The 25,542-nt window shown below is 40.4% G+C and overlaps 1 protein-coding gene across 2 annotated transcripts in view; it reads right to left on the reverse strand.

Moving 5' to 3' along the window:
• Positions 1-402: 402 nt before the first annotated feature.
• Positions 403-25,542, reverse strand: part of nedd9 (neural precursor cell expressed, developmentally down-regulated 9) — a 29,220-nt gene continuing 4,080 nt past the window's right edge. For both annotated transcript variants that reach the window (XM_026299949.1, XM_026299948.2), the window contains exons 2-7: positions 14,402-14,812; positions 5,094-5,192; positions 4,805-4,942; positions 2,324-3,499; positions 1,984-2,073; positions 403-1,443 (exon numbers count right to left, since the gene is read on the reverse strand). In XM_026299949.1, coding sequence (XP_026155734.1) covers positions 913-1,443; positions 1,984-2,073; positions 2,324-3,499; positions 4,805-4,942; positions 5,094-5,192; positions 14,402-14,806 — 2,439 coding nt within the window. In that variant the 5' untranslated portion in view covers positions 14,807-14,812 and the 3' untranslated portion in view covers positions 403-912. The remainder of the gene's footprint in view (positions 1,444-1,983; positions 2,074-2,323; positions 3,500-4,804; positions 4,943-5,093; positions 5,193-14,401; positions 14,813-25,542) is intronic.

Genomic DNA, 25,542 nt, shown 5'->3' on the forward strand with positions numbered 1-25,542 from the left:
GCACCTTTAATCAGTGCTAACTTTGTCTTCTTTTTTTTTTTTGCTAGACTGGCATGACAACCAGAGACTCTGTAGATTGGAGGACAGAGAGATTCTCCACAACAAATGTGGTAAGAGAAATTGTTAATTCAGTTGTTGGTATCATGATTTTTCTAAATTAGTGTATTCACAGTTTTCAATGTAGCTGTAACACCCATGGCCTATTTCACTTTTCTGATAAGAGGAATGTCAGACTTATGTAACAGGAATGTGTATTATTTTTAGTGCCATGAGCAATGCTATCAGTGTGACTAAAAAGTACTAGAATATGTATTTGCACTTAAGTGAAAACTATATTGCTCTCTTGAAATTTCTGTTACCATAACAAACTTGTTATATCCAAGATAAATGAAGACACAGTAAAATGTTTAAGAACAATCCTTTACTTTGTGGAGCTCTCCACACACAAACATTAACATGGTTTCCAGAGATATTTATGGTCACACCCAGCAGTAAGACACATTGACAACATTTTACAGACGAAAATGAAAAACAAATATCTCATAAGGTGCTTCATAATATGCAAGAGGAATGTTATGAAAAATGTCCACCTAATCCTATAGAGACATCAATACTGCTTCTACATATATATTCATACATAATATAAAACAATCTACACAAAAATAGAGCAGATATGTACAGAACAGACTATTTACAACATCCAAAACAGGCTTAAAGATGAACCGTGTGTGTGTGTGTGTGTGTGTGTGTGTGTGTGTGTGTGTGTGTGTGTGTGTGTGTGTGTGTGTGTGTGTGTGTGTGTGTGTGTGTGTGTGTGTGTGTGTGTGTGTGTGTGTGTGTGTATATATATTTGATAGATTAATGTACACATGGAGTCTGTGGCAAAAAGTACAGGAGACATATGGTTTAAAATCACAAATTAGCCATTTGCAGTAACTGCTCTTTAAACTGCTGTGCATGATGTGAGAGATCAGTGACTCTGTCCACCATCTCTTGAATGGCAGCTGTGTTTGGATAGTTCAAGGCGGCTGTTTTAGTTGCAGTTACCACCGTCTTTAACAAGTCACACAACACATTACTGGAGTTCATCACCCTGTTTGCCACTTCGGGAGCTGAGGCCTGCCTGGACAGTGTGTCTCCGATAAACACCAGTTTGTGGGCGCTGAGAATGACGAACTTGCTGTGTGCCACAAAGATGCGGGGGGGCTGTCCAGCGCTGACACAACCAAAAAAGGCGTCAACGGCACTGAGGAGCGTGACGAAGTGCTGCTCACACTGTTCAGAGTAGAAGCTGAGCAACTGCCGGTCCCGAGGACACAAATGGGTGGAGGGGGAGAGGGCACAGTCCGATCGAGAGGCCGAGTGCTGGTGTGACATCCACTGTGTGATATCATTCTCCACGGGTTTGCTCACTTCCTGTTCCAGCCTCTTGAACTGATTGATCTGTGAAGAGTTTAAATAAATATAACCTTTCATTATTTCAGACAGATTTTTCTAACTCTGCAGAGATAATGAGGAGGCCATTTTGTGTAAAACATCGCAGGTTAGCCTTTGGTTGTAGAACATATCAGATCTCAACCTTTGCTGCAATTATTAGTCAACTGAAAGAATCAGCATCTATCCTGACCATTGTTTTAGTCATTTTTCAGGCAAAAAAAAAGCCAAATAATTTTGTGTTCCACTGACTGAAATATGAGAACTTGATGGTTGTTTATCATAAATGAAATATTCAGATGGGTTTGGACTCTTGATCTGGGAGGATGTAATGTGCATGCTTTTTTTTAGACTAATAATATATAAATTATATTAAATAAATTAATATATATAAAAATAATATTTTAAGAAAGAGTTTCAACTAGGCTTATTTTGGGTAGTTACATGACAGAAAAAGGTGAAAGCCCCTAAAAACTTGGTATTTATTGCAAAGAAGCAACAATCCTAGTAGTTCAGTGTCTAAATGTAAGTAGAAACAGAAAGGCTCACCTGTTCTTGCCCCAGCTGGACTTGACTCTGCTTGATAATGTTTTCTTTCTCCAACAGCTCCTTCTGCTGACGTTCAAAGTCCTCTTTACCCTGTTGAAAATGATATTAGTGAGGAAATGCACTTAGGCATGCTCAGGTTTGACCTTTGATAAAGCCAACATCAGTTACGCTATGCAGTATAAATTCACCACAACTAAAGCATTAGCAGTAGATCATGAGCCTTTAAAATCTGAATAAATAAAGTGTATAGTGTTAAATTATGATTAAAATAACAAGAATCCAAGGGCTTTGACATGATGGCCTAAGATGCCTAGGCCTTTTTCTTAAACTCAGCATTTACCTGCAGGTGTACGTAATCGTAGTCCTCCATCCAGCTCTTTACACACTTTTCACTGTTGTTCATGTTGTCTTTGTCCTGGCTGGAGGGCACAGGGAAGGGCTTGGTCTGGCCTCCATAGTTGTCGTTATCTGAGGAGGGGGAAGTGAGCGAGTGTATTATGCTTTCATCAGGTGTGCTCCCAACAGAGAAAGACCCGTCCATGTGTGTCCGCCTGAACAGCAGCTCAGCATTGCTGCCTATTGTGGAGGCCAGCTGCTTGGTATCATCTGGCACAGTCCTAGAGACCATGACGAAGCGGTCTAGGTCATCGCTCTTATTGTGGTGCTTTCCAGATGAGACCAAGGCATTCAGAGCCCAGCTACAGTTCTCCAGGACTTGGTAAATCTGAAGGAGGATCTGCTGAGAGTCCTCCAGTCGTCCCAGCTGCCGTCTCAGCTTACTGTGCAGGCTGGAGTCTGATAGAGAAGTGGCGTTTACTGCAGCCCCTCTACCAAATACAATGAAGTCCCCAAGAGCGGCCCGGACCCTGTCCAGCACTGTACGGACATCATTAGCATGGCGCTCCATGAAGGGAAAAGTCCTCCAGTGAGGGGATGCTGCCATTGAATGCAAAGCCCCGACTGAGGCATCCACTGCCTGCTGCAGGCGGTGTAATCTCTGGACGGCAGTGTCTACATCCAGAGCAAGGCGGCCCTCAGAGCTGGAGCCTGTGGAGGATGAGGAGGTGGACATGCTGCTCCGCGTGCTTCCAGTGCTGGAGAACGACAAACGGTTCACGCCATCTGTCACGTCTGCTACTGCTCGAGCATCCTGAGCTGGGATGTCGTAGATGCCTTTGCTTCCATCTCTGTCAGCAGGTGAGGTTTTGTGTTGGGAGGGCTGCATGCCTCGGGGGATGTCGTAGATGTCTCTTTGAGACCCAGCCCCTGAATGAAGTGTGGGTGGAGGCACGTCATAAATGCCTTCATTGCCGTTGGTATTCGGTTGTTGGTGATGGGAAGAAGGCTCCACACTGGGGGGGAAATCATAATGTGATTGGGGACTCGGCGAGGGCTTGGCGAGGACAGGTGGTGGTACGTCATAGATGCCTTCCTGTTTGTGTTTGAGAGACTGCGGGAAGTCGTAGTTTCCCTCCTGGACAGCGGGGTTGGTCCTGCAGGGAGGCACTGAGTAGACCTGTGGGTATGGAAAAATTTTAGGTTTATTTCCACTGCAAATTCACAACCACGTAGCTCTACAAATAAAATCGGCCTCACAAGAGTTTCCCTTCCTAAAACAAAGCTCAAGTTTCTTGAAAGGAAATAGCCCCATAAATCACCATGAAGGGAATTAACAGTGATTAAATAAATAAATCAAATATACTTCATTTTCAGTCTGACCTAAATCAGTCTCCCCTTTTCCTCAGTAAGAAAGTGAGCCCACATCATGCTAGCAAAAAGTCACCCACAGTGTAACAAAGCCACTGCATCCCCTTTTGTAGGGTCAAGCATTGTTTGTTTTAAAAAAATTGTCACTTGTCTGTAGGACAAATCCAGTTTTTCTTATTATACTTTAACATAGAATTGTATGTGGTTTCCCATATAAATTGCCAAGAAATATGCATGTCCCCGATCTAGTAGTGTAAATCAGGTTTCTTATATGCCCTTTCCTGAATATGGAAGAGAGTTTTCTTGTTTAGATGACATTTAAAATGTAAGCTTACTGGAAAACGTTAACTGTAACCTGTTAAGTTTATAAAAGGCCCTGAATGTCAGATGCAGTTTGTACAGCAGTGTTGCAGTTTAAAACTGGGGAAGTGAAACAGCTTCTGGTTTGTGTAGATACTACATTTGAAACCTCAAAGCTTGTGCTTTGATTCCTTCCCCAAATACAGTGCCAGAGTACAACCAAACTTTAATGTCCCACTAACTTGACAGGGCAGAATGTGTGTCCTGATGTACATGTAACAGTGCATGATGGGAGTGCAGTGGGGTGAATAAAATGATGGCCTGTAAGTGTTTTCCATCAGCCTCAAAATGCACTCTTTACAGCTAGACAGGCCTGCCCAAACTATAATTAGGAATGACGCAAATAACAGGTCCCAGCATATTTCAGGTTATTACAAACAAACTGATGGCTTGCTGCCTTTCTGGGTCTGGAAGTCTGGTAAAATCTTAGAGGGTCTGGAAAGAAAAGAGTTATGTCCTTGACTTTTTTTTTTCACTGCTGGAGAGTTCAGACACAGAACTCAGTACTCATGGAGTTTTGGTTAAACTCTGCTGGCAGGCAAAGCCTTAATTTAGTGCAGCCACAAGAATGTCATAAATGACATTTGATGCATTATTCATTTATTACAGACAATTAAGAGAAATACTAGGAATTGTATCAATAAACATAAAATTGTATTTTCCGGACATACTCAGCTACCACTTCCTTAATTCAGCTTTGACTGTCTGAATGATGTGCCTTTTCATTGTGGTGGAAGACTAACTAGTTTCTTACCCCTTGTGAAGAGGGAGGTATGTCATAAACGCCCTGAGTCCTGAGGTCCATTTGAGATGGGGGAACATCATAGACTCCCTGGTTTCTAGCACCACCATGGTGACCGGGAAACATCTGACCAGGTGGAATATCATACACCTGAAATATGAAGTGACACAATGTAAACACCAAATAATGATAATTAAAGGACCAAGTGAATTGCAAAGTTGATTTTGGTTATTAGATTTGCATAAGACTGTAATAATAGACAGAATATGCCATATAGGCTATGGGAACATTAGAAACCTACCCCCTGTGATCTACTGGGTGGGACGTCATAGAGGTCCTGCTGGTTGTGCTGGCCAGGGCTGTAGACGTAGGACTGCCCAACCCTGGTCGGGGTCACCACCTGTCCAATCACAGCAGGGGGAGAAGCAAACAATCAGAGCTGCTGTCTAAAAACAACACCAAGAAGAGCAGCACACACATGCTCAGAATCACAAATTAGAAACACTCTCAATGTGACCCAGCTATTCAGAACATGTGTGCTGGCTTGTCTTTGTTTTGCCTGATCCCAGTCCTCAAATAACCCAGGACAGTAAGTGATTACGGTGGAGGCAGATATGTTCTGGAAACAGAGACGGATCAACATCCTCCCTATTTCAGGATATTTGTAAAGAACCCAGGAAACCAAGTCAAACAAAAATACCAAGCTGAAGGGGAATAGTTCTGTTCAGTTCAGTCAGTGGCTTTAATGACGCCAACAACAGGACATCTTGGTGGTATATGGGTTTAAGACCACAGCCATATGTGCTACTAGTTTAGTCTGATTTGGGACCATTTCCTATCAGCTCTGTATTATGAATTATCTAATAAAATTTAAATATATTAAAAATGCAAACATTTTTTCTGGAAAGGAACAATTACTGCATTTTTTGGTTTGAATTGTCTTAAACCAGTGAATTGTTTATCTGGGATCTGAATATATAACAAGCAAAAGTCAAAAATCTTGTAAACTTTAGTTTTACAGAGGCAGTACTTTAAATTATTTAAAGTTGGCTAATCTAGACAACATTACCTAGCATTAGCTAATGGGCATACAAGACTGCACAGTGTGAAATATGTTTTATGATTATTTCAGCTTTAAATTAATTTATAGGAAAAACTGGTTCATTTTTCAGAGGCTACATAGTCTTGCTTTAAAAGTATAAACAAAAATACTAAAAAAAGTAAAGTTTTGTTAAATTAAAAAGTCTAAGAATTAGACAGCATTAGCGCCTGGTCAAAGGATGTTTTTTGTTTTTTTTGTACAAATTTAAATTTATTTAAAACTATCAAAGTTTTATTTGTGGGACCAGTGTACAGTTAGAAAGTCTCTCTTTAGAAACACTGAAAGAGAGAAATGTGAATGCTTAGGAACTGGTCCACAATAATTAGTCATACTATTCGAAGTAAAGCGTTAGCAGTAAAAAGGAGGTTATTTAATTAAGCATGAGTATTTTTTATCAGTAAGAGGTTTGAATGTTTAATTTTTCTAAGAAAGCCTGAGTTTAATCTAAAAGTAAGAAAAATCATGTGAATACAGAACTTAAAAACTAGTCATAGATATTTATTATTTCTGGCAAAGGCTCTGTGGAAAAAAAAAAGACATGCTACAATACTGCACTAATAAACATAAAACTAATGTGGTGCATTTGAGCAATATAATGAGCAAAAGTAAAATTTTGGTTTGTGAAAATAGTAAAAAACTTAAAACCCATACTTCATAACAAGCATCTAAATGGAATGTTTTTTATTAATAAACGTGTTATTTGAGAAGTTGTTTTATCATAGTACTGGGTTGATTGTGAATCTTTAAATCCTGAAATCTCAGAATCTGGCAAAGTAATTATTTGGTCAGTGGTACTGCCGAGCAGCCCTGTTAAACCCAGAAACTCTGTGCTGTAAGATTTAATGCTCCTTTAAAATATTTTACATTGTGGTATAGAGTAATAGTGTGATTATTGCTTGGAAAAAACAAAACAAACATTTCTGCTGGCTTCAACTACGCCTGTGACATTTCTGACCCTGTTAATGTTTCTGTTACACTTTGCCTCCCCCTTTTCCCGTCAGTGCTAATCAGTCCTTCCACAACTTGTAATCCCAACGTTTCCATCCCCCACTCTCCCCCCACCGTTTTGTATCCCCTAAAAGCAGAGCTGCAAACCTCCATGCTGCATCAGGCAGACAGAGGAATGCTGGGAATGTCCTTTCCTGAGCCCAGTACTCCTCTGCTGCCCCCATGCACCACTATCACCACACTGGAACGAGCAAGGTTCAATGACAGGGCTCGAAAATAGGAACCATACGCAAGGCTTCCTGGCAGATGAGAAAGCCTCTAGGGAAGTAGAAGACTTTAGTCCCAGTCATGAGTCGCTGTATAGCCGAGTTAATATCTTAATGCCATCTAACATAATGCAAAGACATTTTTGGAGTATGAGCAGTATAACCTCATGTTTCTGAGGAAGGGGTTTGTAAAGGAGATTTATGGAAAAAAGGTAACAGAGATGGAATAAGGGGAAAGTGAGAGTAAAGGAAAATGAGAGTACGTCGCCTAGTATGGAAAGGAATGCCATTCATCTGACTCGGAGTCTGACTAACAGTAGTCCATATGGTTTTCATAAGTCCAATCTGAACAAGCCCATGGTGATTTAAGGTGTTCATTGTTGGCATTCCTGTCTGTGCATACATCATCCCAATGGGGCCTGTGGGGTCACAACTGAAACATAGACCAGAGGATTTAAATGCGTCAACTCCAGCTCTGAAATAAGCCAGTAGAGAAATAAATAGTCTAGCTGTTTTTTACTCTTCTCACGCACTATTGGTCATTCACTTAAGCCAATTGAAACCTAACCTTATAGCATATAAAGTACAGTATTAACTAAGTATCACAAAGCCAGAAAACAGACAAAACATGCTACATGAAAATACTAATATTAATGGATGAGTTTGCTTCATTGCTTGTGTTTGTGGCACCCCACTCATTTTGTGAAGGGAAACTACACTCCTCAGTATTACTTAGAGCTGTATTACTAACCTTTGTGGATTTTGTTTTCACTGTCTGAAAAATACAACTTAGACTTGAAAACAAGGCTGTTAAATCCTCCCAGAACATGTGCCCAGACACAAACAGGGAGCTAGCCTTTCACTAAGTAACAACAAAGTGATGCTCTGGAAAAGGTCACTTTAGCCCGGCTGCTCTCCCTGCGGATTGAGCCTGTGTGCTGATGATAAGCGGATGTCTGGGCTCAGCTGCCACTTGCAGATGGCAGCGCCATGTCTGTCAAAGACCTTGGTGACCTTTTTCGTAGGTACGTGTCATTGCTTTGAGTAGCACTCTCGTCTGCACTCAGCCGCTGCCAGATGCACACTGCTCATTTATTTCCCACCTCCACCCTCTGTTTACCCAGCAGGCTGTTGCGCTGAAGCTGCTCGGCACTGCTATAATTGCTTGAGGGTAAATATTTACCGCGGCCAATGAGGTTGGCATTTGCTTGGTGGTGGCAGCAGCTTTTTCAGAGCTATGACATCATAAAGAGCCAGGGCGACCAAGCAAACATTTGTTCACACTCAGGTGATAGGCTCTTAGGATTCCTTTATGGAGGAGGCAAAGCAAACTGAGTGACTAAAGAGGGATCAGGTTTAAACTAGTACCCTGAGGAGCTAAATAGATGCCTTGTTAACACTCCTATGTGTTATAGTGAGTGACTCATGACTCTTTCAGCATCCTGACAGGCTCAGGTTTTGGCAGGTCGGACTTTACAGCTTTACCTCTCAGTCATTTGAGAGGTGTTGTCATAATGTCAACAGCTACCTCATGAGTTTGTTATATACTCTATTAACTTTAAGTTACTGATGGACAGCTTGTTTTGTTGGAAACATTTTGTTTGTGTTTCTAGTCTGGGCAATAAATTTATCACCAGGCTCATTCAAGACAATGTGATATTGTCATAGTATTGTTCTATAAGTTGGCGTTGCCAAAATATGATACGTAGCAGGCTGTTATTAAAAAAATGTAATTTAAATTTGAATTTAAAGCTAAAGTGATATTTTGGTTTAACAAGTAAAGGGAAGTAATGCATGAAGGTAGAGCTGAAATTTTAAGTCTAATTTAGTGACAAAACAAATGGAAATGAGATGACTCAAGTTTTTCCTTTTCTGCCACTGCTTTTTCAACCCATTTTAACTCCAGTGGGAGGTTTTGGACAGAGCACTGTCCACCTCCATCATTAAAACACCAAATGTGCCTTTTTGTCTTTTTAAATAATAGTGTTTAATTCCTCCAGCAGCGTCTCAGACATGGACATTTAGGTTTGAGGTGACACGGTGGTTCAATTTAATTTTGTTTCTTCTTTCTTTACCAATTTCTAATATTAATATTAAATGCATTTATTTTTTTCCACCATTGTGTGCAAGGTCTCTGTATTACTCACTTGTTTTACTTGTGTGTGGCAAGATTTCACAGGAAATCATCATTCTACAGCTTTTTATTGGTGACAAACACATGGACAACCATTTCCCCCCACTAATGGTCTGCTGACACAAATCAACAGCACTGTAGCTTCACCTTTTAATGAGGGTCACCCAGTAGAGTAGGGGAAATGAAAACTGAACCACCAGCTGCAAAAAACTAAATATGCAATCAGTCAAATGTTAGGCAACAGTGATATTTCTCTTATGACTGCTTATTCTGAATATAGGGTGTGTTTTTTCTCTGTGATAACTTTACTTTGGCCCTTTATCTGCTTTGCTGAATCACAGTACAAAGATGTATTGCTCTGTTGTGGACCAGTTCTTCAGAACTGCTCAATAATGTTGCCCCCCCCGGCCACCAAGCGACGCACCAGCCTATTAAAGTGCCAAATTAATTAATGTGGGTAATTAAGTCTTGAATCCTTTGAGGCCTTCAGCTATCTCCATAACACATCCAGTTGCTAAAGCCAAACAGACAGCAGACTTAATAAGGAGCATTAAAAGGGAACACACCGATTTTAGCAATAATAAGGATCAACATTCATCCTCTCTGATCAAAGCAGATTCATAATCCGGTGGCATGATTATCAGAAAGGAAGTAATGTAAAAAGATGTCTACATGATGAAACAATGTTGTGGGAAAATCCTCTAAGGAAAAAATGAAAAGTCTAGTGTGACCTTTCAGTATAAATTTTAACAGGGGGAACATGACTGCGGGTTGGTGTATGGTCTCAGTCTGAAAGATTCATCCTCTGGGGTTCATGAATGTCTGTTCATAATTTTGTGGCAATAGTTAAAATATTTCTGCCGGAATCAACGTGATGAACAGACAGCTCCTCTTCTGCTAACAATATGTAAAAATTCTGTTGCTTTGGTTTTTAAATATGAATTAATATTTTCAGGTTTTCTTTGTCTTCTATTATATGAAACTTATTGTTTGGACAGATGGCTGGATAAAAAGGCAGTTTGAATATGGCAACATTGGAGCAATGCCTTTAGCATGGGTAAAACTGTTAAGTTTCAAGATATAATTTCCTGTCTTCTCCTCCTACCTCTCCTCCTTTATCACATTCTTTGCTCTAAACTTTTAAGTCCTCTCAGCATGCAGACCACAGAGATTACTTCATGGTACAACTGATTTACGACCTTGCCCTCTCAGTCAAATATCATGGGCCAGCAATTTATCACAACGGCGACAAAGGCACACAAACAAGGGTCTGAAGGAGCTGACCTACTCCAGGAAGAAATAACTTACTTATCTGGTGCTGGGAACATTGTGTACATGACTAGGCAGAGAAAATATGATGGAAGCAAACAAACAAGCCACTCATTAGACATAACCTGGTTACATTATAAAGAAGGCTTTTATCAAGGTAGATGGCACAACCCTATACCCTATAAACTGTTATCAGAGCACTTCCTTGAGTTGTGTGGGAGTTTATTAATCCTTTTGTTGTGCCCCTATGGCACCAATGAGCACATTGGATCTGTGGGTATGACACAGTGTAATGCCCATACAAGGACCAGACCTCATGAAGGCAGGAAGTGAGGAGTGAAAAGACCGTCTGGTAGGAGTAGATAAGAAGCTTGACAGAGATCTTTGAACTCTGGACCCAGCCCATCTTTGAACAGTGTGACTTCAGTGCCTGAGTCAGAGGGGAAAGCACAGAGGAAACAGGAAGACTAAGGAGAAATTGACCAAGTGAAACAGACACACCTTTCAGAGCTGAAGAAGAAAGAGGAAATCAAGAGCAGCGGGCTGAGATGAAAAACTGGCCTCTAAGAGCAGTGATAAAAGATGGTACAAAGCTTCTCCTGCCCTCCATGTGAGGAGGCTCTTTGTGTGGCCAAGAGCTTTAGGCATTTTCCCCACATGGCCCTAGCTCAGAGGCCTTGAGGGAAGGGGGTGGGGGGCAGCTGTGGGGCTCCCACGAGGGTCACCCAAGGACAAGGCCACAGCATCAAACCAAACAGCCAGAGAGGAAGAGAATGCCAAACCTCAGTGTGCCTTTATATACCAGAGCCTCACACCACATGAAGAAAAAAAATAACTAATCTGGATTTGCATGTTGGCATGCAAGCCTGAGGACTTATTCTAGAGGATATGTGCAACAGACCATTGCACATCATGCATTTATGATTCTGTGCACATATGCTGAAGGACATACTGGAACATTTTAAAGTAATCTGAGAAGGGATCATCAGTCTCCATAATCGTTTGGGAGTGTTCACATGCATGTTTGCACTTGACAGCTTCATCAGCTCTTAACGCTGCATGCAGCATGAGTGAATGCTGGCATCCTATCATCAGTACTGCTCTGCAAAGACAAACAGTGGTAAAGAAGACTGAGTTTTGTGTTTCAAAGAGCACAAAGATCAGTATTTGGACTTCAAAAACCAATTTCAATAAAGTATTTATGGAAATTGGTTTGACGTGGATAGATCTACTGGTTTGATCCTGCGTTGTGAAATCTTGTTTTGACTGTTAGCTTTATAAATGCAAAACCTTAGTTCCTGTTGCAAAAGAAAATTGCAAATGCTTTACAGTCTTGTGGTTGAAAATTGAAACAAAACACCTTATAGTTAACCATGGTTCATTCACTAAATGCTTTTAGCTTTCATGCCTCCTTTGGGATTTTAGAGAATTACATTTGTTCTCAAAAACCAGAATTGTCAAAAAAAAAAAAAAAGAAATCCAGTTCAAAGGAATTTGTTGGGGCCAGTGGTAGATTTGTTTATCCGAGTTAAGGTCAAACTACTGTTCATTCTCAAACTGTCCCAGAATTTGAAAGTGTACTAAATAAGACTTGATTCGTGTATCATCCGTTTTCTACAAAACATATTTCTTAGTTTCTTTTAGCTGTTAGTGAATGAATGAAAGGAAAGATTACTTCTCACCTTTTATGTAATCTCAGTTTTCCTCATTAAGCTAAAATGATGTACAGACAATTCCACTGGGAGAGTTCCATGTCCATGAAAGTGCTTCACCTGCCAGTGACTTACTGCCATTTACCCAAAAAATGAAGGGTACCCAAATAAGTCTTCCAGTTTCACTGTGAATCACCAATCATTTTCTATATAATAGTTTCACTTTAGATACTGCTGTTTGGCTTTAACAAGACTGAATGGCCACACACTGATGGTGCTTCTGTCCCTCAGTTGGACATCACTGGGAAACAACAGAGACCTTGTCTGGACTCCTGCAGCACAGAGACACATGGACGTGCACACACTGACGTAAGTAAAAAACAATCTTTCTATTTAATAGACAGGAACAACCGCTGAAAATTGCACTACTTTGAGAACCACAGAGTGGTGGGAAAGTTAAACATCCAAGACTTGAAACTCCAAGAACGAATTTAATCTCTGCACAATTACTGCACAAAACACACTCTCTTCAGAAGCACGTTTCATTTTCCATGTTATCACCAAAGCCTTTTTAATACCAATCCTCAGCTAAGCCTTGAGGCCTGGAAAAGAGAGGTGTTGGTTGACAAGGCTGCTGTATGGATATATACTGAAAGTGTGCGTGTGTGTGTGTGTTTGTGGTTGATTGACAGGCCTGTGCTCTCAGCCCCCATGGCTTTTACTTTATCACAGTCACTCCTCTGCAGTGAGATCCTCTGAGCTGCCAGTGCCCGCTACCTATTTACCGACTAAAATGCAGACACTAGCTCATTTCTGTGATGGCTGAAGCTGATTTGGAAAAAAAAAAGCTATCAAAAGCAGCTCATCCAGCGTATAATTACTATCCATCTCTTGAAGGGATGAGCTGGTCTGAGGTGCTAAAACTAGTTAAATTGTTGAATATGTTTCAACACATACCTGCCAATGACTTTAGTAAGGACTCACCATACTTTCATTCTTATTTAACTGGTGTAATGGTACATCAGCTAACATTATGTACTGTACAGTTATATTACTAGCTTTTGGTTTATTTAGGTAGTCTTTTTTTTTAATTCAGACATGATGCTGGTGTTATTGTATTACATTTTTCTATAGAAAGGTACTATATATATGTGCTGCATTTCTATGAATGTTTTTGATTTGTTTCAATTTTCTGAACCTGATTCTACCTGTATCTGCTCTATGTTCTACTCTACCTATTTAAGAATTTGGACTGTGACAGTCATAGAGGCTGCATACTGTGGACTGCCTTAGCTGAAACATTTATGGTTGTTATTCTATTTTATTATACATATTGGACAATATTGTGTGTGTATATATAGCTGTACTGTAAATTACCAGGCCAAGTGCAGTAGATTTGCCATCGATCTCTGCTTTCATGCAGCTGGGCTCCACCAAAAGCAAAAAAACCAGCTCTGTTCTGCTTGCTTTTCCACAGGTTTTTCCCATAGTTACAGCCTTTCTGTGGCTTAGACAGGCTGTGCTACACACAGTGTGCCAATATACAAGTAAAGCCAAATGGGAGCCCTGCGTAAAAACACTACCCTGCACTGTGGTAAGCGCCAGGCCCGGCACACCCTGTCCACATTTCACATTGCAGACCCACAATCTCTCTGGTGTTGTTGCTTTGTGTGTGTGTGTGTGTGTGTGTGTGTGTGTGTGTGTGTGTGTGTGTGTGTGTGTGTGTGTGTGCGTGCGCGCTGATGAGAGTCGTGGCAGACTGGCAGGAAAACAGCTCATGGTGTAAATGCATAAATGCCATGTTTTATCACATCTAATACCCAGACTTGCCACGATGTTACGTATGTTTCTAATCTGCTCTGACCGCAATGAACTGTCTCCAGAGATCAGGGATTCATCTCCATTTTCTCTGTATATAAACTCCTTCCCTTATTTTCTACTCCCATGCATCTACTATGTTCTACTGTATCTGAATAATATTACAAGTATAGCTCATTGATACCAAGTGCTTTCTGTAAATAGAGTGCTGAACTTCTTACATTTTTCACTTGGTTTTACTTGCTTTTTACAGTTTGAGCAAAAAAGGGACTGGATCCATGTGCCATAGAGAGCCAATACTCACCTCAGCAGCTAGTGTAATCTCCATGGTGTACGAGTCTCCCTTGATTAAATGGTAAAACTAATGGACTGATTCCCTGATAAGAAAATTTTTATTAGTTGTAGACTAAAAAGGCTCACCTTGCTTGATGTATCAGCAGCAAGAGTATTCCTTGGTGGGACTTGGTAGACGTCCTGTCCTGGAGGGACTTGGTAGATGCTCTGTTGACTCTGCTGCTGTGGACTCTGTAGGGATGAGGGCACCTGGTAGAGGCTCTGAGCCCCGGAGCCACCTTTCGGCTGATAGCTCTGAGGAGGAGACTGTGCGGCAGCAGTGGCGGCGCCAGTCGACTGCGCCTCAAACACGGGTCCAATCAGCAGCTTCAGGCGGTTGCCAGGTGCGATGCCTTGGCGGCCATGCAAGGAGCAGAGCCACCAGCCCTCCAGGCCTCCTGTGTTCTGCTCAATGACGGTCAGGATGTCCCCTTTACGAAAGGCTAGCTCCTCAGGGGACTCCGGCATGTTGTCATATAACGCTTTGGCCATCAGGTTCTGCATAAATGAAGAAAAGCCAGAATTTTTTTACATTCTGTGACACCTTGTCAAGTTTGAGCAAATTCCACGATACAAATTGTTTGATATTGTACTATAACTTTAGTTGTATATTCATATAACTCAATGGATTTTAGCAAACACTTGCACTTACAAGATAATTTCTTATTAATTGATTAGCCATGCATCAATTTTCAGCTGCTTATCTCGATGTAATTTGTTGACCAGTATGAATGGACTGGATAAGATTGAAACCACTCAGCAACTCTAACTAGCTTCATATTTAGCATGCAGAGACAACCATGTTTAGTTATCCAGATGAGGTGAATAAGTGCATTTCCAATAATGTTAAAATAGATCCTTAAAGTACGAGACTATACCATCATCATATTTAAGTAGCTTATGGATCAGCTTTGAAATGTTTTGGTGAATTACAGATGATTTTTTTTTTCTTTTTGCACTTCAAATTATCATGCATTATTAGCCCACAGCTCCACGCCAGATGTCTTTAAAACTCAATCTGAACTTGATGGGATTTTCTCAGCTTGTGACTCGCTCCAGGGCACAGTTATGTAAAGGACCGGTGAGGGTTGAGAGATAATGACTCAAAACCACAGATTTTTGAGATAGGAAAAGCCCTAGAGTGTGGGACTTCTGTGTCTGAGAGAGGCATTTAAAACTAATTGCCTCAGTAAATGCATCAATCTTTAGCTTTTAGCTTTTATTCATCCAGGGAAGGAGTTAACTGAGCATGAATACTCCTTTTCAGCAGCTGGATGCTCCCACAGGTTTAACTCATGAGAGATGCCCAGCACAGCAACAGCCCTGTACTTTCAGCCAAGTAGCCTCCATATTTACAATTGTAATTTAAGTGCCTTGCTCAGGGGCTGTTTAACGTTAGATATTGCAGATGTGGTTCATTTTTTTTTCCTGAAACAAAAATTAACTGGGAAAACTGAATTTTAAGAATTTATCGCAACTCTATCCTGTTCCTGCTCCATGCTTTTCTCTATTATTCTAACAAAAAAATAATTGTTGACTTTAAATTTTCATAAACTCATAGTGAGCTAGATTTAATTCACCCTTAGAAGAAGCAGTGGATCACACTCGATTACTAATCAGGCTGCATGCACAAAAAGTGTTTCTACAGAAAGAAACAATGACTTTAAGCTGTAAATGTGGAAATAACCAAAAAGGTCAGTGTTGTCCTCCATTTTGCTAATGCTTCAGCCTTTAGCAGCTCAGTGTGTAAATTGGGAAGTCCAGTTTGTGGTGGATTTGAGGCTTTCTTGCACCTTCTTTGGCCTTCCTCTTTCCTACGTGCCCTGATTCAGGCAGTTCCCATGTGAAACTCTCTATGCCTGTAATGTCATTATCTCTCACTATGGGCCCGGCCTCCCCTGTCTAAGTTCACTGTCATAGCTATTAGCCAGGAACACCCATCAAACACCCCTCTCCACCAGCTAGTCACACCAAGTTCAACCCCAGAGGTCACTGTCGGCCAGTAGGAGCAGACCAGGAGGTTTGATCAGTCTAATAATTTGATCAGGGCTGGCAGAAGCATCCATGATGAAACAACGCTTATTAGATTGAACACATCTCTTCTGAGAAATAAGGGACTAGTTTAAAACAGAGAAATTGGTGTCATATATTTTCATAAATTTTCCTAACATTTAATACATAACATTTTCCTAAACTTCTCAAGTTTTATTTGAGATTTGCTCATAGTGATTTACTAAACTCTTAGTTGGCAGTCATGTGTTTTAGTTCACAAGGAGAGGTGCATGTTTGTAAGTTTTGACCATTAGCATAATGAACAACCTTACAGAGTAAAACTCAGTACATAAATGTGAAAAAGTCTTCAGTGTAGTCACTAATGCTTTTAAAAGGATCTGAAACCTAGAAAATAAAAATAGTGCAATTGTCAACATGTCATCATAGCCAAGCTGTACTGTGACAGACATAGTGAGTGGTTTGAAGTTAAATGATAATAGGTCATTCTGAAGCACACTTGTACTTGACTAATATGAGAGCCAAATGTAAGTCATGTAGATATTGGACAAAAACAATATTGCAACCTGGAGGTGATTTATTTATTTTTCCTGGTGGAGCAGATGAAACTGCAGCAGAGGATGAGTCTGAACATATATTTGCATGTAGCAATTTCTGTGCCAAAATATGCCAAAAAAATCTCAGTAAATTAGCAGAGTGAACAGAATATTCAGATTACAGAACAATATGATATTCACTTCCACTATACTCATTAAAGTATTTGAGAAAGATGGACAGTCTTTACCTGACTGCAAATTTTGTACAGTATCTGTATTTGCCTAATAAGAACAAAACTGTGTATGAGTGGCTCTTGCATGGGGCCTGTTGTCCTGCAGTGGTTAACTGCTTTGTGTTTGATGCCAAGAGGAAAAATTACATTGCCCCAGAGACACAAGAACAGCACTTATCATGCTTCTCTGTCGACTCCTTTTGTCTCCGCTAATTACAGCAATCGCTGCAGCCAGCTGCCAAATCAGGACTGTTAGTTTCACCAACCACATATGCACACAGTCACAAACTAATGTGCTCTTGAACACACACAAAAGGTACAGAAAACCACCTTCATTGGAGCAAAGCTGGTGATTTCTGAGATACAAATAGGTGAAGGAGAAGGTATGAGATGGACTGTAACATAGCATCTGTCCTCTTAGCCACAATGATGAACGTTTCTGCTTAACCCTAATTTTTTGTTATGAGCTCTTCTTGTATGAGATAAATGGTTTTTGTACTTGGTCTCTGACTGAGTACAATAAACTGAACTCAGAATCTTTGATATGGTTAAATACAATAGACAATTTTCATATGCTCTACATCTGCTGTATTGATTAACAGCAGCTGTTGTGCAGCACTCCCAAACCCCAAATGTAAGTTCAACAGTTTAAGAAAACGCAAACATATAAATAGACAAAACACAAGCAAATGAAGAAAACACCTTCAATAATTTGATATTGCACCGTTTAAAAAAAAAGAAAACCAGACAACTCTCTGGTAGACACTAAAAAGCAATAAACACATCTGGCCAAACTTCTGTTGTCCTGAAATTCATATCAAATGTGTTTTCTGCTTTTCCAGTGTTTTTAATTTTTTATTAAATGTGTGCCCAAATGTTTTCTTTATTTGCTTATTTTTGTGTCTTTCGATGTTAGAATAGACTAAGCTCTATTGACCAGCATACAAACTATTTGTTTTTTGTTTGCTCATAAAAGGTCTGATTTGGAGTTAATATCACCTCAGATATATTGTATTACATCACTATGTAAGATAACACACTGTACATTTCCTTATATATGTTATATGCTCATGCACAGCCCATATATTACAGTATATATGAATTTCCTAATTGGTTTAATATCAGTGTTTTATGCCTAAAGGTTTGATCGCTTTTATGGATATTATTATTTACACACAGAGAAGTGGGACGTGTGGGAACCTAAACAATGAGGAAGCAAATCCAATGTCAACAAAACCACAAAGGTCAATATTAAGCACTAAATGCTGCTGTAATTGCAGTGTTGATGTCAAATCTTTAAGGCTGATTGTGATTACGACTATGAGACAAATAATACTCTTGAAACAATGGCTGAATCACTCTCAGGTCTGCTGTTAATGCTGCAACAACCATGAACATTTAATATAAATAGTATAAAATGCAGTATAATCTGATTCAGTGACACAGTTTTAAAAACCCTCGTTATGATTGCAGGTTAGTTTTTATTGATGTTGAGCTTGTGGCTAGGTAAACATAGCAACTCTATATATATATAAAGGATATTACTTTTATTTATATATATATATTTATATATATATATATATATATATACACACTTTTACAGCACCAATAAAGAGTGAGTCACAAGTGAACCAGAGTAGCTTTGAAACGTAATGGCTGATAATAAATCTGAAGGGTCATGTGGAACACTGCATCACCTGTAATCATACCAAACAAACAGGTTGTTAGCTATAATGGCTAACGGCTATATGGAGCTCCTTTTGAAGTGCTGCAGAGGGGGAAGACTCAGCTCCTGTTGTCATGTTTTTGTTTGCTTCAGTCCACTGCTCCACTGTAATTGGAGCAGGTGAAACTGACTATTAAACCGGGCGTCAGATCTCTGGCATAAACACTGGTTAGTCACAGCGCAGTCACTCCATCACTTGCCATTGATCCTCCTATAAACACATGTGTTTGCTATTTGTCAGTGGGCAGGCAGGGAGGGCCCCTTCTGCTTCACCCACAGATGAGTGTGAGCTTCCAGGAAGTGACCTGTCATAAGTCAGTGAGGCATGAAGCGAGTGGTGTTCTGCTGCTTAGGCATAAAATTCAAACACACAAATGTATTTTTCCTTAGAGTTCTTTCAGCATTCATACTGCCCTCTGCATCTAACCCCAGCGAAGCTCTCATGGCTTCATATGTTTTTATCATTAGAAAGCAAAGAATCGTGCAAAGCCAAGCTCTCTGGAGTAGCCTGAAGACCCTGATGTGTGAACCCCTCCACTCTGAACCCCTCTCTGTGACTCACACACCTCATCAGCGAGGCACCACCAGTGTCTCACCATAACACAAACAGTACAAATGTTCTATTTATGTGATTGCACTGATCAGTCCAAAAAAAAGCCCTTATGTAACTTCGCTGCCTGCTGAAAAGGGCCCCACCTTTGCTTTCAGTAAGAGCTCTCTGGGTGGTTTTGGCTCTGCCTCTCCAGGGTGCACATCAATCTACTAATAATGAAGGTGGCTTTGGCTGTACAAGCTCACAAATTCCCCTGCCACTGCAGCCAAAAACACAACCACACCACGTAGGAGAAACCCACATCCCCACAGCAACAGGAGCAATCCTGCTTTTAAAGTGAAGAGGATGTTTTCAAGCCAAACAAATTCAACCTGCCCCCAAAAAAGTGGTAGGCTCCGAGCTGTGAGAACAGCATGCAGTACCCCAGCATCAGGTGTGACCAGTGTGAAAATTAGGGCCATACCACTGTACCATGTGTCCCGGGGTGGTTCATACGCATTCATTTGGCCTCATTTCACATGGTTAAATATAGAAAATAATTATAGTAATGACGATAATGAGGACCTGATGACTTTTCCAAGCCGTTCCTCCGAGTGCAGCCTGCTGTGGGTGAGAGCCAGTTCAAATAAATGGGCCGTATGAAGGGTTCTGGGTAGGAAGGGCTCATGGGAAGCGGTTCAGAGCTCAGAGTACATGGTAATTTCTTCATTTGGACAGTTTTCAGGAAGGTTGACTCTCTGATTACAGCCTCTTTATAACCCTTGCCAGTGGCCGTGTATTAACATAATTACACAGCATGCTTGGTGGAACTTCACCTCCTCTGCTTCTTGTAGAAGAAGGTCTATGTCACATGTTTGGAGCTGACATTTTAAACCTAAAGCACACAGGAAAACATGATCCAACACCATGCCCTGCTGCTTCACAATGACATCTTATACAGTGTAACGTGGTACCTGGTTACAAAACAGAAATTGTGGTATGTAGAGAGCTGTAACTAACTGTAATCAATCAATAGCTCATTTTAGCTTTGCCGTCATTTCCATTGATTAGTTATCTCCCTGTCAAAGAGAGATAGATTACTTGTTTTTTTTTTTTTTTTTTTGGTAGATTTTGTTGTCAAATTATACATATTTCTGTGTTGTCATCCTACCACAAATATGACAACACAGTGCACCGAGCCCTTCTAAACTGATAGAAAAAGCATTAATCTTTCTGCAGTGCAAAGAAAGACAACTGTATTGCCACCATCTTCTCCGCTTTCATTGCACTGTAGCACTGTAAAGACAAATCTTAACCTCCTGCAACTGCCTCTTTGACAGGATATGATGTGCCATGTTACGTCTAACCACAGTACAAGCTGTGACAAACCACTGATGCTTCAGATATGTGTTTGTGAGATATTTGTTTAGTCAGTGAATGTGCCTGACTAAAACTGTGTCATAGTTATGGAGTTTCCCTGAAAACAAAACAAATAAAAACATGCACATTTGTTCTTTAAAGGTGACTGCTCTTGCAAAGTAATTTAAAATAGTAATGTGACAATTTGCTGTTTTTCCTTGGCTTATTTTGGGATTTTGGACTGATGGTCAGACAAAAATGAGTGATGTGTTGGCCTCACCTTTAGGATAAAGTTTTTAGGTTTTATAGACCAAATAATCTATGATTTTTAATTGCAGATACAGGGAGAGAGATGAGAGGTATACCGCATGATGTGAAACGGACAGGTAAATAGTTGCTCTCAAAAACAGGAAATTATTGTAGTTTGATCTGTTTATCAACACGATCATCAGTTGCAGCAGCAGTGAGAAACAGCTCATGGGGAATTCAAGATAGGCAACTATAAAATCTTTAATGCCAAAGCCATAACTCAGTCAAATTTGAACACAGAAACACATTTTTTGATTCACTCTTTCCAAGGATGTCACTTTTCTCGATATTCATTGCAATACATACTGGCTTAGAAATTGTCCAAAAAAAACAAACAAACAAAACATGCTTCTTATAACAGAACTTGCCTGAGAATAATTGTGTTTTAGATTTAGTATCAAAGGGAACAGTGGTAGCTGTAAGTACATACAGTTCTAACAGGAACTCCTAATATCAAATTCAGGGCATATTGTCCAAAATATAAACAAATACAGGCTTAAAGAAATGGGGCTGGCCACAGTGTAAATCAATAAATCCAACATTATACTTACTGTTTCTTGTCAATTTACTGCTGTTCAAATAAGTGAAGACTTGTAACATTCAAGCTGTACATAGACTACGGGCCAAAAAAATCCCCTCCTACATGAAATTTGTCTACTTTTTCAGGATGAGTCAAACTAAATTCAGTTGTCATTGCATTTCAGAAATTCAGCTTCTTTTGATAAATTCAAATGTTTTTCTGTACAATCCTCAAAGCAAGGCATTGAAAAAAGCATTATTCATGTATGGCAGTATATTTTAAATTGTTTTTTTGTTTGTTTGTTTTTGAATTACTATAATTTATCAACCTCTACCAGTTACAGCAGTAAAAAGCATGAGGAAATACAGTACAGGCAAGACACAACTGCAACAGAGCCACAGAAAGAAATTTGGGGAACTTGTTGGATGAAATAGGTTTCTCGTACAGCTCCTCCTCACTCCCCATTTATCAGAGTTATTTTGTTTTTAACTGTGTCATAAACCACAAGGTAGCTTTACATTCTGTGACCAACTTCTTAGCCTGCAGTGTTTCCTGCCTCCTGCAGAAGCCAGAGAAATCCAGGCTACAACCAGTCTAGCCTTATCAGTTCACATCTTGGACACCCTCACTCTGGCCCTGAACGCCAAGCACAACCTATAATTAGCCACACTGCAGACGGTCTCTGAAAAGTGTATCAAGTTCTGTGAACTTGAACTGCTGTTGGGGAAACATATTGTGCAACGTTGCCTCTCATATTCTGCCAAGTCATTCCAAGACTGTAAGCAGCAGGAAGAGAAAGTGTCCTTCAGATTACAGAAACAGAAAAGCAAGAATCCACTGCTAAATGTTCGTGAGCAAGGCCATGAATCTCTGCAAGCTCTAGGGACTTTGTTTGGTTGCTGACACTAACTTCTGACATAAATACAATTTACTGCACCTACAGGGGTCTAAAAAAAGCATCTGCAACACAAAAAACAGTGTGGATGGTATTTATGAGGCTCCAGCCAACATGCATTCAGTTTTGGCAGAGTAGGGATGTGGATTATTTCCTTGCTTGAAACTGATGCCAAACAAGGGAGTATGAGTGCATCGTGGTAACCCCTAGAGACAAGCGATAATCCCTGCAGGCGGCGTTAGCCGCGTTGTGAAGTATGTTTCATGGTATCTCTGCAGGGCCACATTCGATGGTTTTACATACAGGAATACCCAATGAGATGGAGAACCATGCCACTGTCCCCCCGATTTCACGCTATGCAAAGATGTCACAGACACAAAAACAGAAGCAACGGCTGCCATCTTTTCCCTTTGAAACAAGAAGACTGTTGTGTACTGGAGTGAAAGATTTCCTCTTTCAACAGACATAAGACAGACAGAAAAGCAGCAAATCCTGATCCTGATTTTTTTTTTTTTTTTTTTTTTTTTTGGATAAAAAAAATAGTCTTTCCATCAAGAGGTGCAGACATCATGTTTTCAACCCACTGAAGCAGTCAGCAATCTGATTCGCTGCATTCTTTGCACCTAGAGAAAACTCATTTCATCACTGACAATCTTCCAAATATATTTTTAAAGAACTGCTCTTATTCATCATAACGACCAGCTCTCCACAGGGTCGGACCAGGCTGACAGTGGCTCACTACCTTTTGAGAGATGACCTTGCAAAATAGTTGGCATTCCTTGGGGGAAGGAAGGGAGTGGCAAGAATTATTTCCGCCAAAGGTCAAACACGGAAATGATTATATGCATTGTTGCGGATGTTGGGTAGTCTCTCTTACTTCTTTCTCTTTCTCTGTCTGACTGAAATGAGCACACTGTGTTGTCTGTCTCCCCACTGACCATTTTGAAATGTTAATGGTTGGCTCATGCTGCGAGGGCGCAGTGGGGGGTGGCAGGGTCGAGAAACTGCCATTCATTCTCACTTGGGGTGAAGCGCTTCAGTCACTGGGTATCTTGCACAAGAGCAATGTTGGGGCTAAGACACGGAAATCTCTGCACTTAGTGACAGAAAATGCTTAAAAATTCAACAAACTCACCGCCTCAGCATAATATACCATGTACCATGAGCACTTAGCAAGCAGTGGTATAATATATGCTCTCTGTTGAAAGCAGTCTAGTAAAACCAGTGGACTGCAAAAAGCCACATGGAAAAGATATTTCACTGCTTAAATGTTAAACTTACAAAGCTTTCTCAGAAGGCTGATTGCAAATGAGCAGATGAGTTTTCCTGTTTTTCCTCTGAACAAACTCTGTCGGGAGAATACAAATACCTCTTTCTAGGCTCTTTCTACACAATATCACCCCCTGCATAGCCATAAAAGCACAGAAAGGAGAAGATTGTGGTAGGCCTCACTGCTAGACTCATTAACGATGTAAAGGGGCACCTTGAAACAATCATGTGCATCTTCAGAACAACCTTTCCATGCACGAACGCCTGGATTGCTCTCATTCTCACGGCTGCTCGGCCTCCCAACAACCCCCCACAGCCAACTCTGTTTGCCCTCTCATTCCCCCCACAACTTCCTCTCTCTTTTATTTTCTGCAGGCCTTTTCAGCATCATAGATTCTCCTCCTCCTCCCACTTAGAACAATGTCTGCTCAGCTCTGCTTTTGGATCAATGCCTGGAACGTGAACCCATAAAAAAAAATTGCGAAAACACACACATATTGGCCAGAGTATGGGTTCACCTAATCGCTGGGGTTGTGAAGCTATTTATGCAACCGTTACGTCAGCTAAGAAAGAATGAGTTGAAAGGCTGTGGAAGTCTCTGCATGAGAATATATGTAAGAGGCTTTTTCTGTTACCTTTCCCCAAAAAACTTGTCACTACACTTTAAAGGAACAGTTTCACATTCTGGAAAATGCACTTTAGAGCTCGGTTGATAAATCGATCCATATAAGCTTACAGCAGATACAGTATATTGATACAGGTGTATATATTGCCTGATAAGTGTCAGGAAATGGTTGTGGACAAATCCCAAACTAAGTTTCAGATCATTCAGTTTGTTGGGTTAATACGCTCATTCACTCTCAAACAGAGTTAGATAAAATATTATTACTCGTGTGTACGCTAAAGAGCAGGCTACAGCTAATCGCCAATTAGCTTAGCATAAAGACTGGAAACGGGGAAACAGCTAGTCTGCCTGATCTTTGCCAGTTAACAAAATGTGTTTACCTAAATTTTTTTGTCATTTTATGCTGGTACTCTCATTTCAGCCAAGGCATTCTTGTCATAATCTGTACTGGTTTCACATAAGTCCTGTAAATGTTACCACTGGAGTGATTCAGGTTAGGTGTTTCTTTATGCTATGCTAAGCGAAATGTCTCCAGGCCCCAGTTTTATATTCGCTGAGTGATATTAATCTTTAACTAACTCTCCAACAGAAAGTAATCTTCTTGGGTATCATCTCTTTATTAGTTGTGCTTTGTCCTATTGCTGTAAGAGATCTGTCTCTGTACAGACCAATCAGGGAAATTATACACATTAGCTGACCTATGAAAGACGAGCTTTCTCTTCACACCTGAACACCTGTTAGAAACAATCCTTGATGTCAGAGAGGAGGATGGCAACACCTTACCTCAGGACATATGACATGGTGCAGGCTGCCAAGACAACCTTGTTAAGCTTCTGTTGAAACATTATCGCTCTGCGAGGAAATGAGTGCTTAATATGAATAATTCATCTGGGGTGAAATCAAGAGCAAATGCTGAGATCTGAAAGAAGACATAGTAAAGTGACACTGTTTAACAGCTCTAAATAAGGATCTTTGAGAGGCTGACCTGCAGCAAACTTGTTAAACGCAGCAGTGACACAAAATGTGTCATTTAACTAAGATGAGACCTCTCTGGCTTTGTGACAATGGTGCATTATGCAGCTATGTTTATCAAGCAAAGAAAATTGGCAGCCTGGGGTTCTATGCTCTCACTATCTCTGAATGTGGTAAAGACAAATAGAATGGTAGACACAGTTTTACGTCAGAGTTGGCATACTGCACAGATCTCCCTGCAG

This window comes from Mastacembelus armatus, chromosome 11, assembly GCF_900324485.2.
Source record: "Mastacembelus armatus chromosome 11, fMasArm1.2, whole genome shotgun sequence".
Lineage (NCBI taxonomy): Eukaryota > Metazoa > Chordata > Actinopteri > Synbranchiformes > Mastacembelidae > Mastacembelus > Mastacembelus armatus.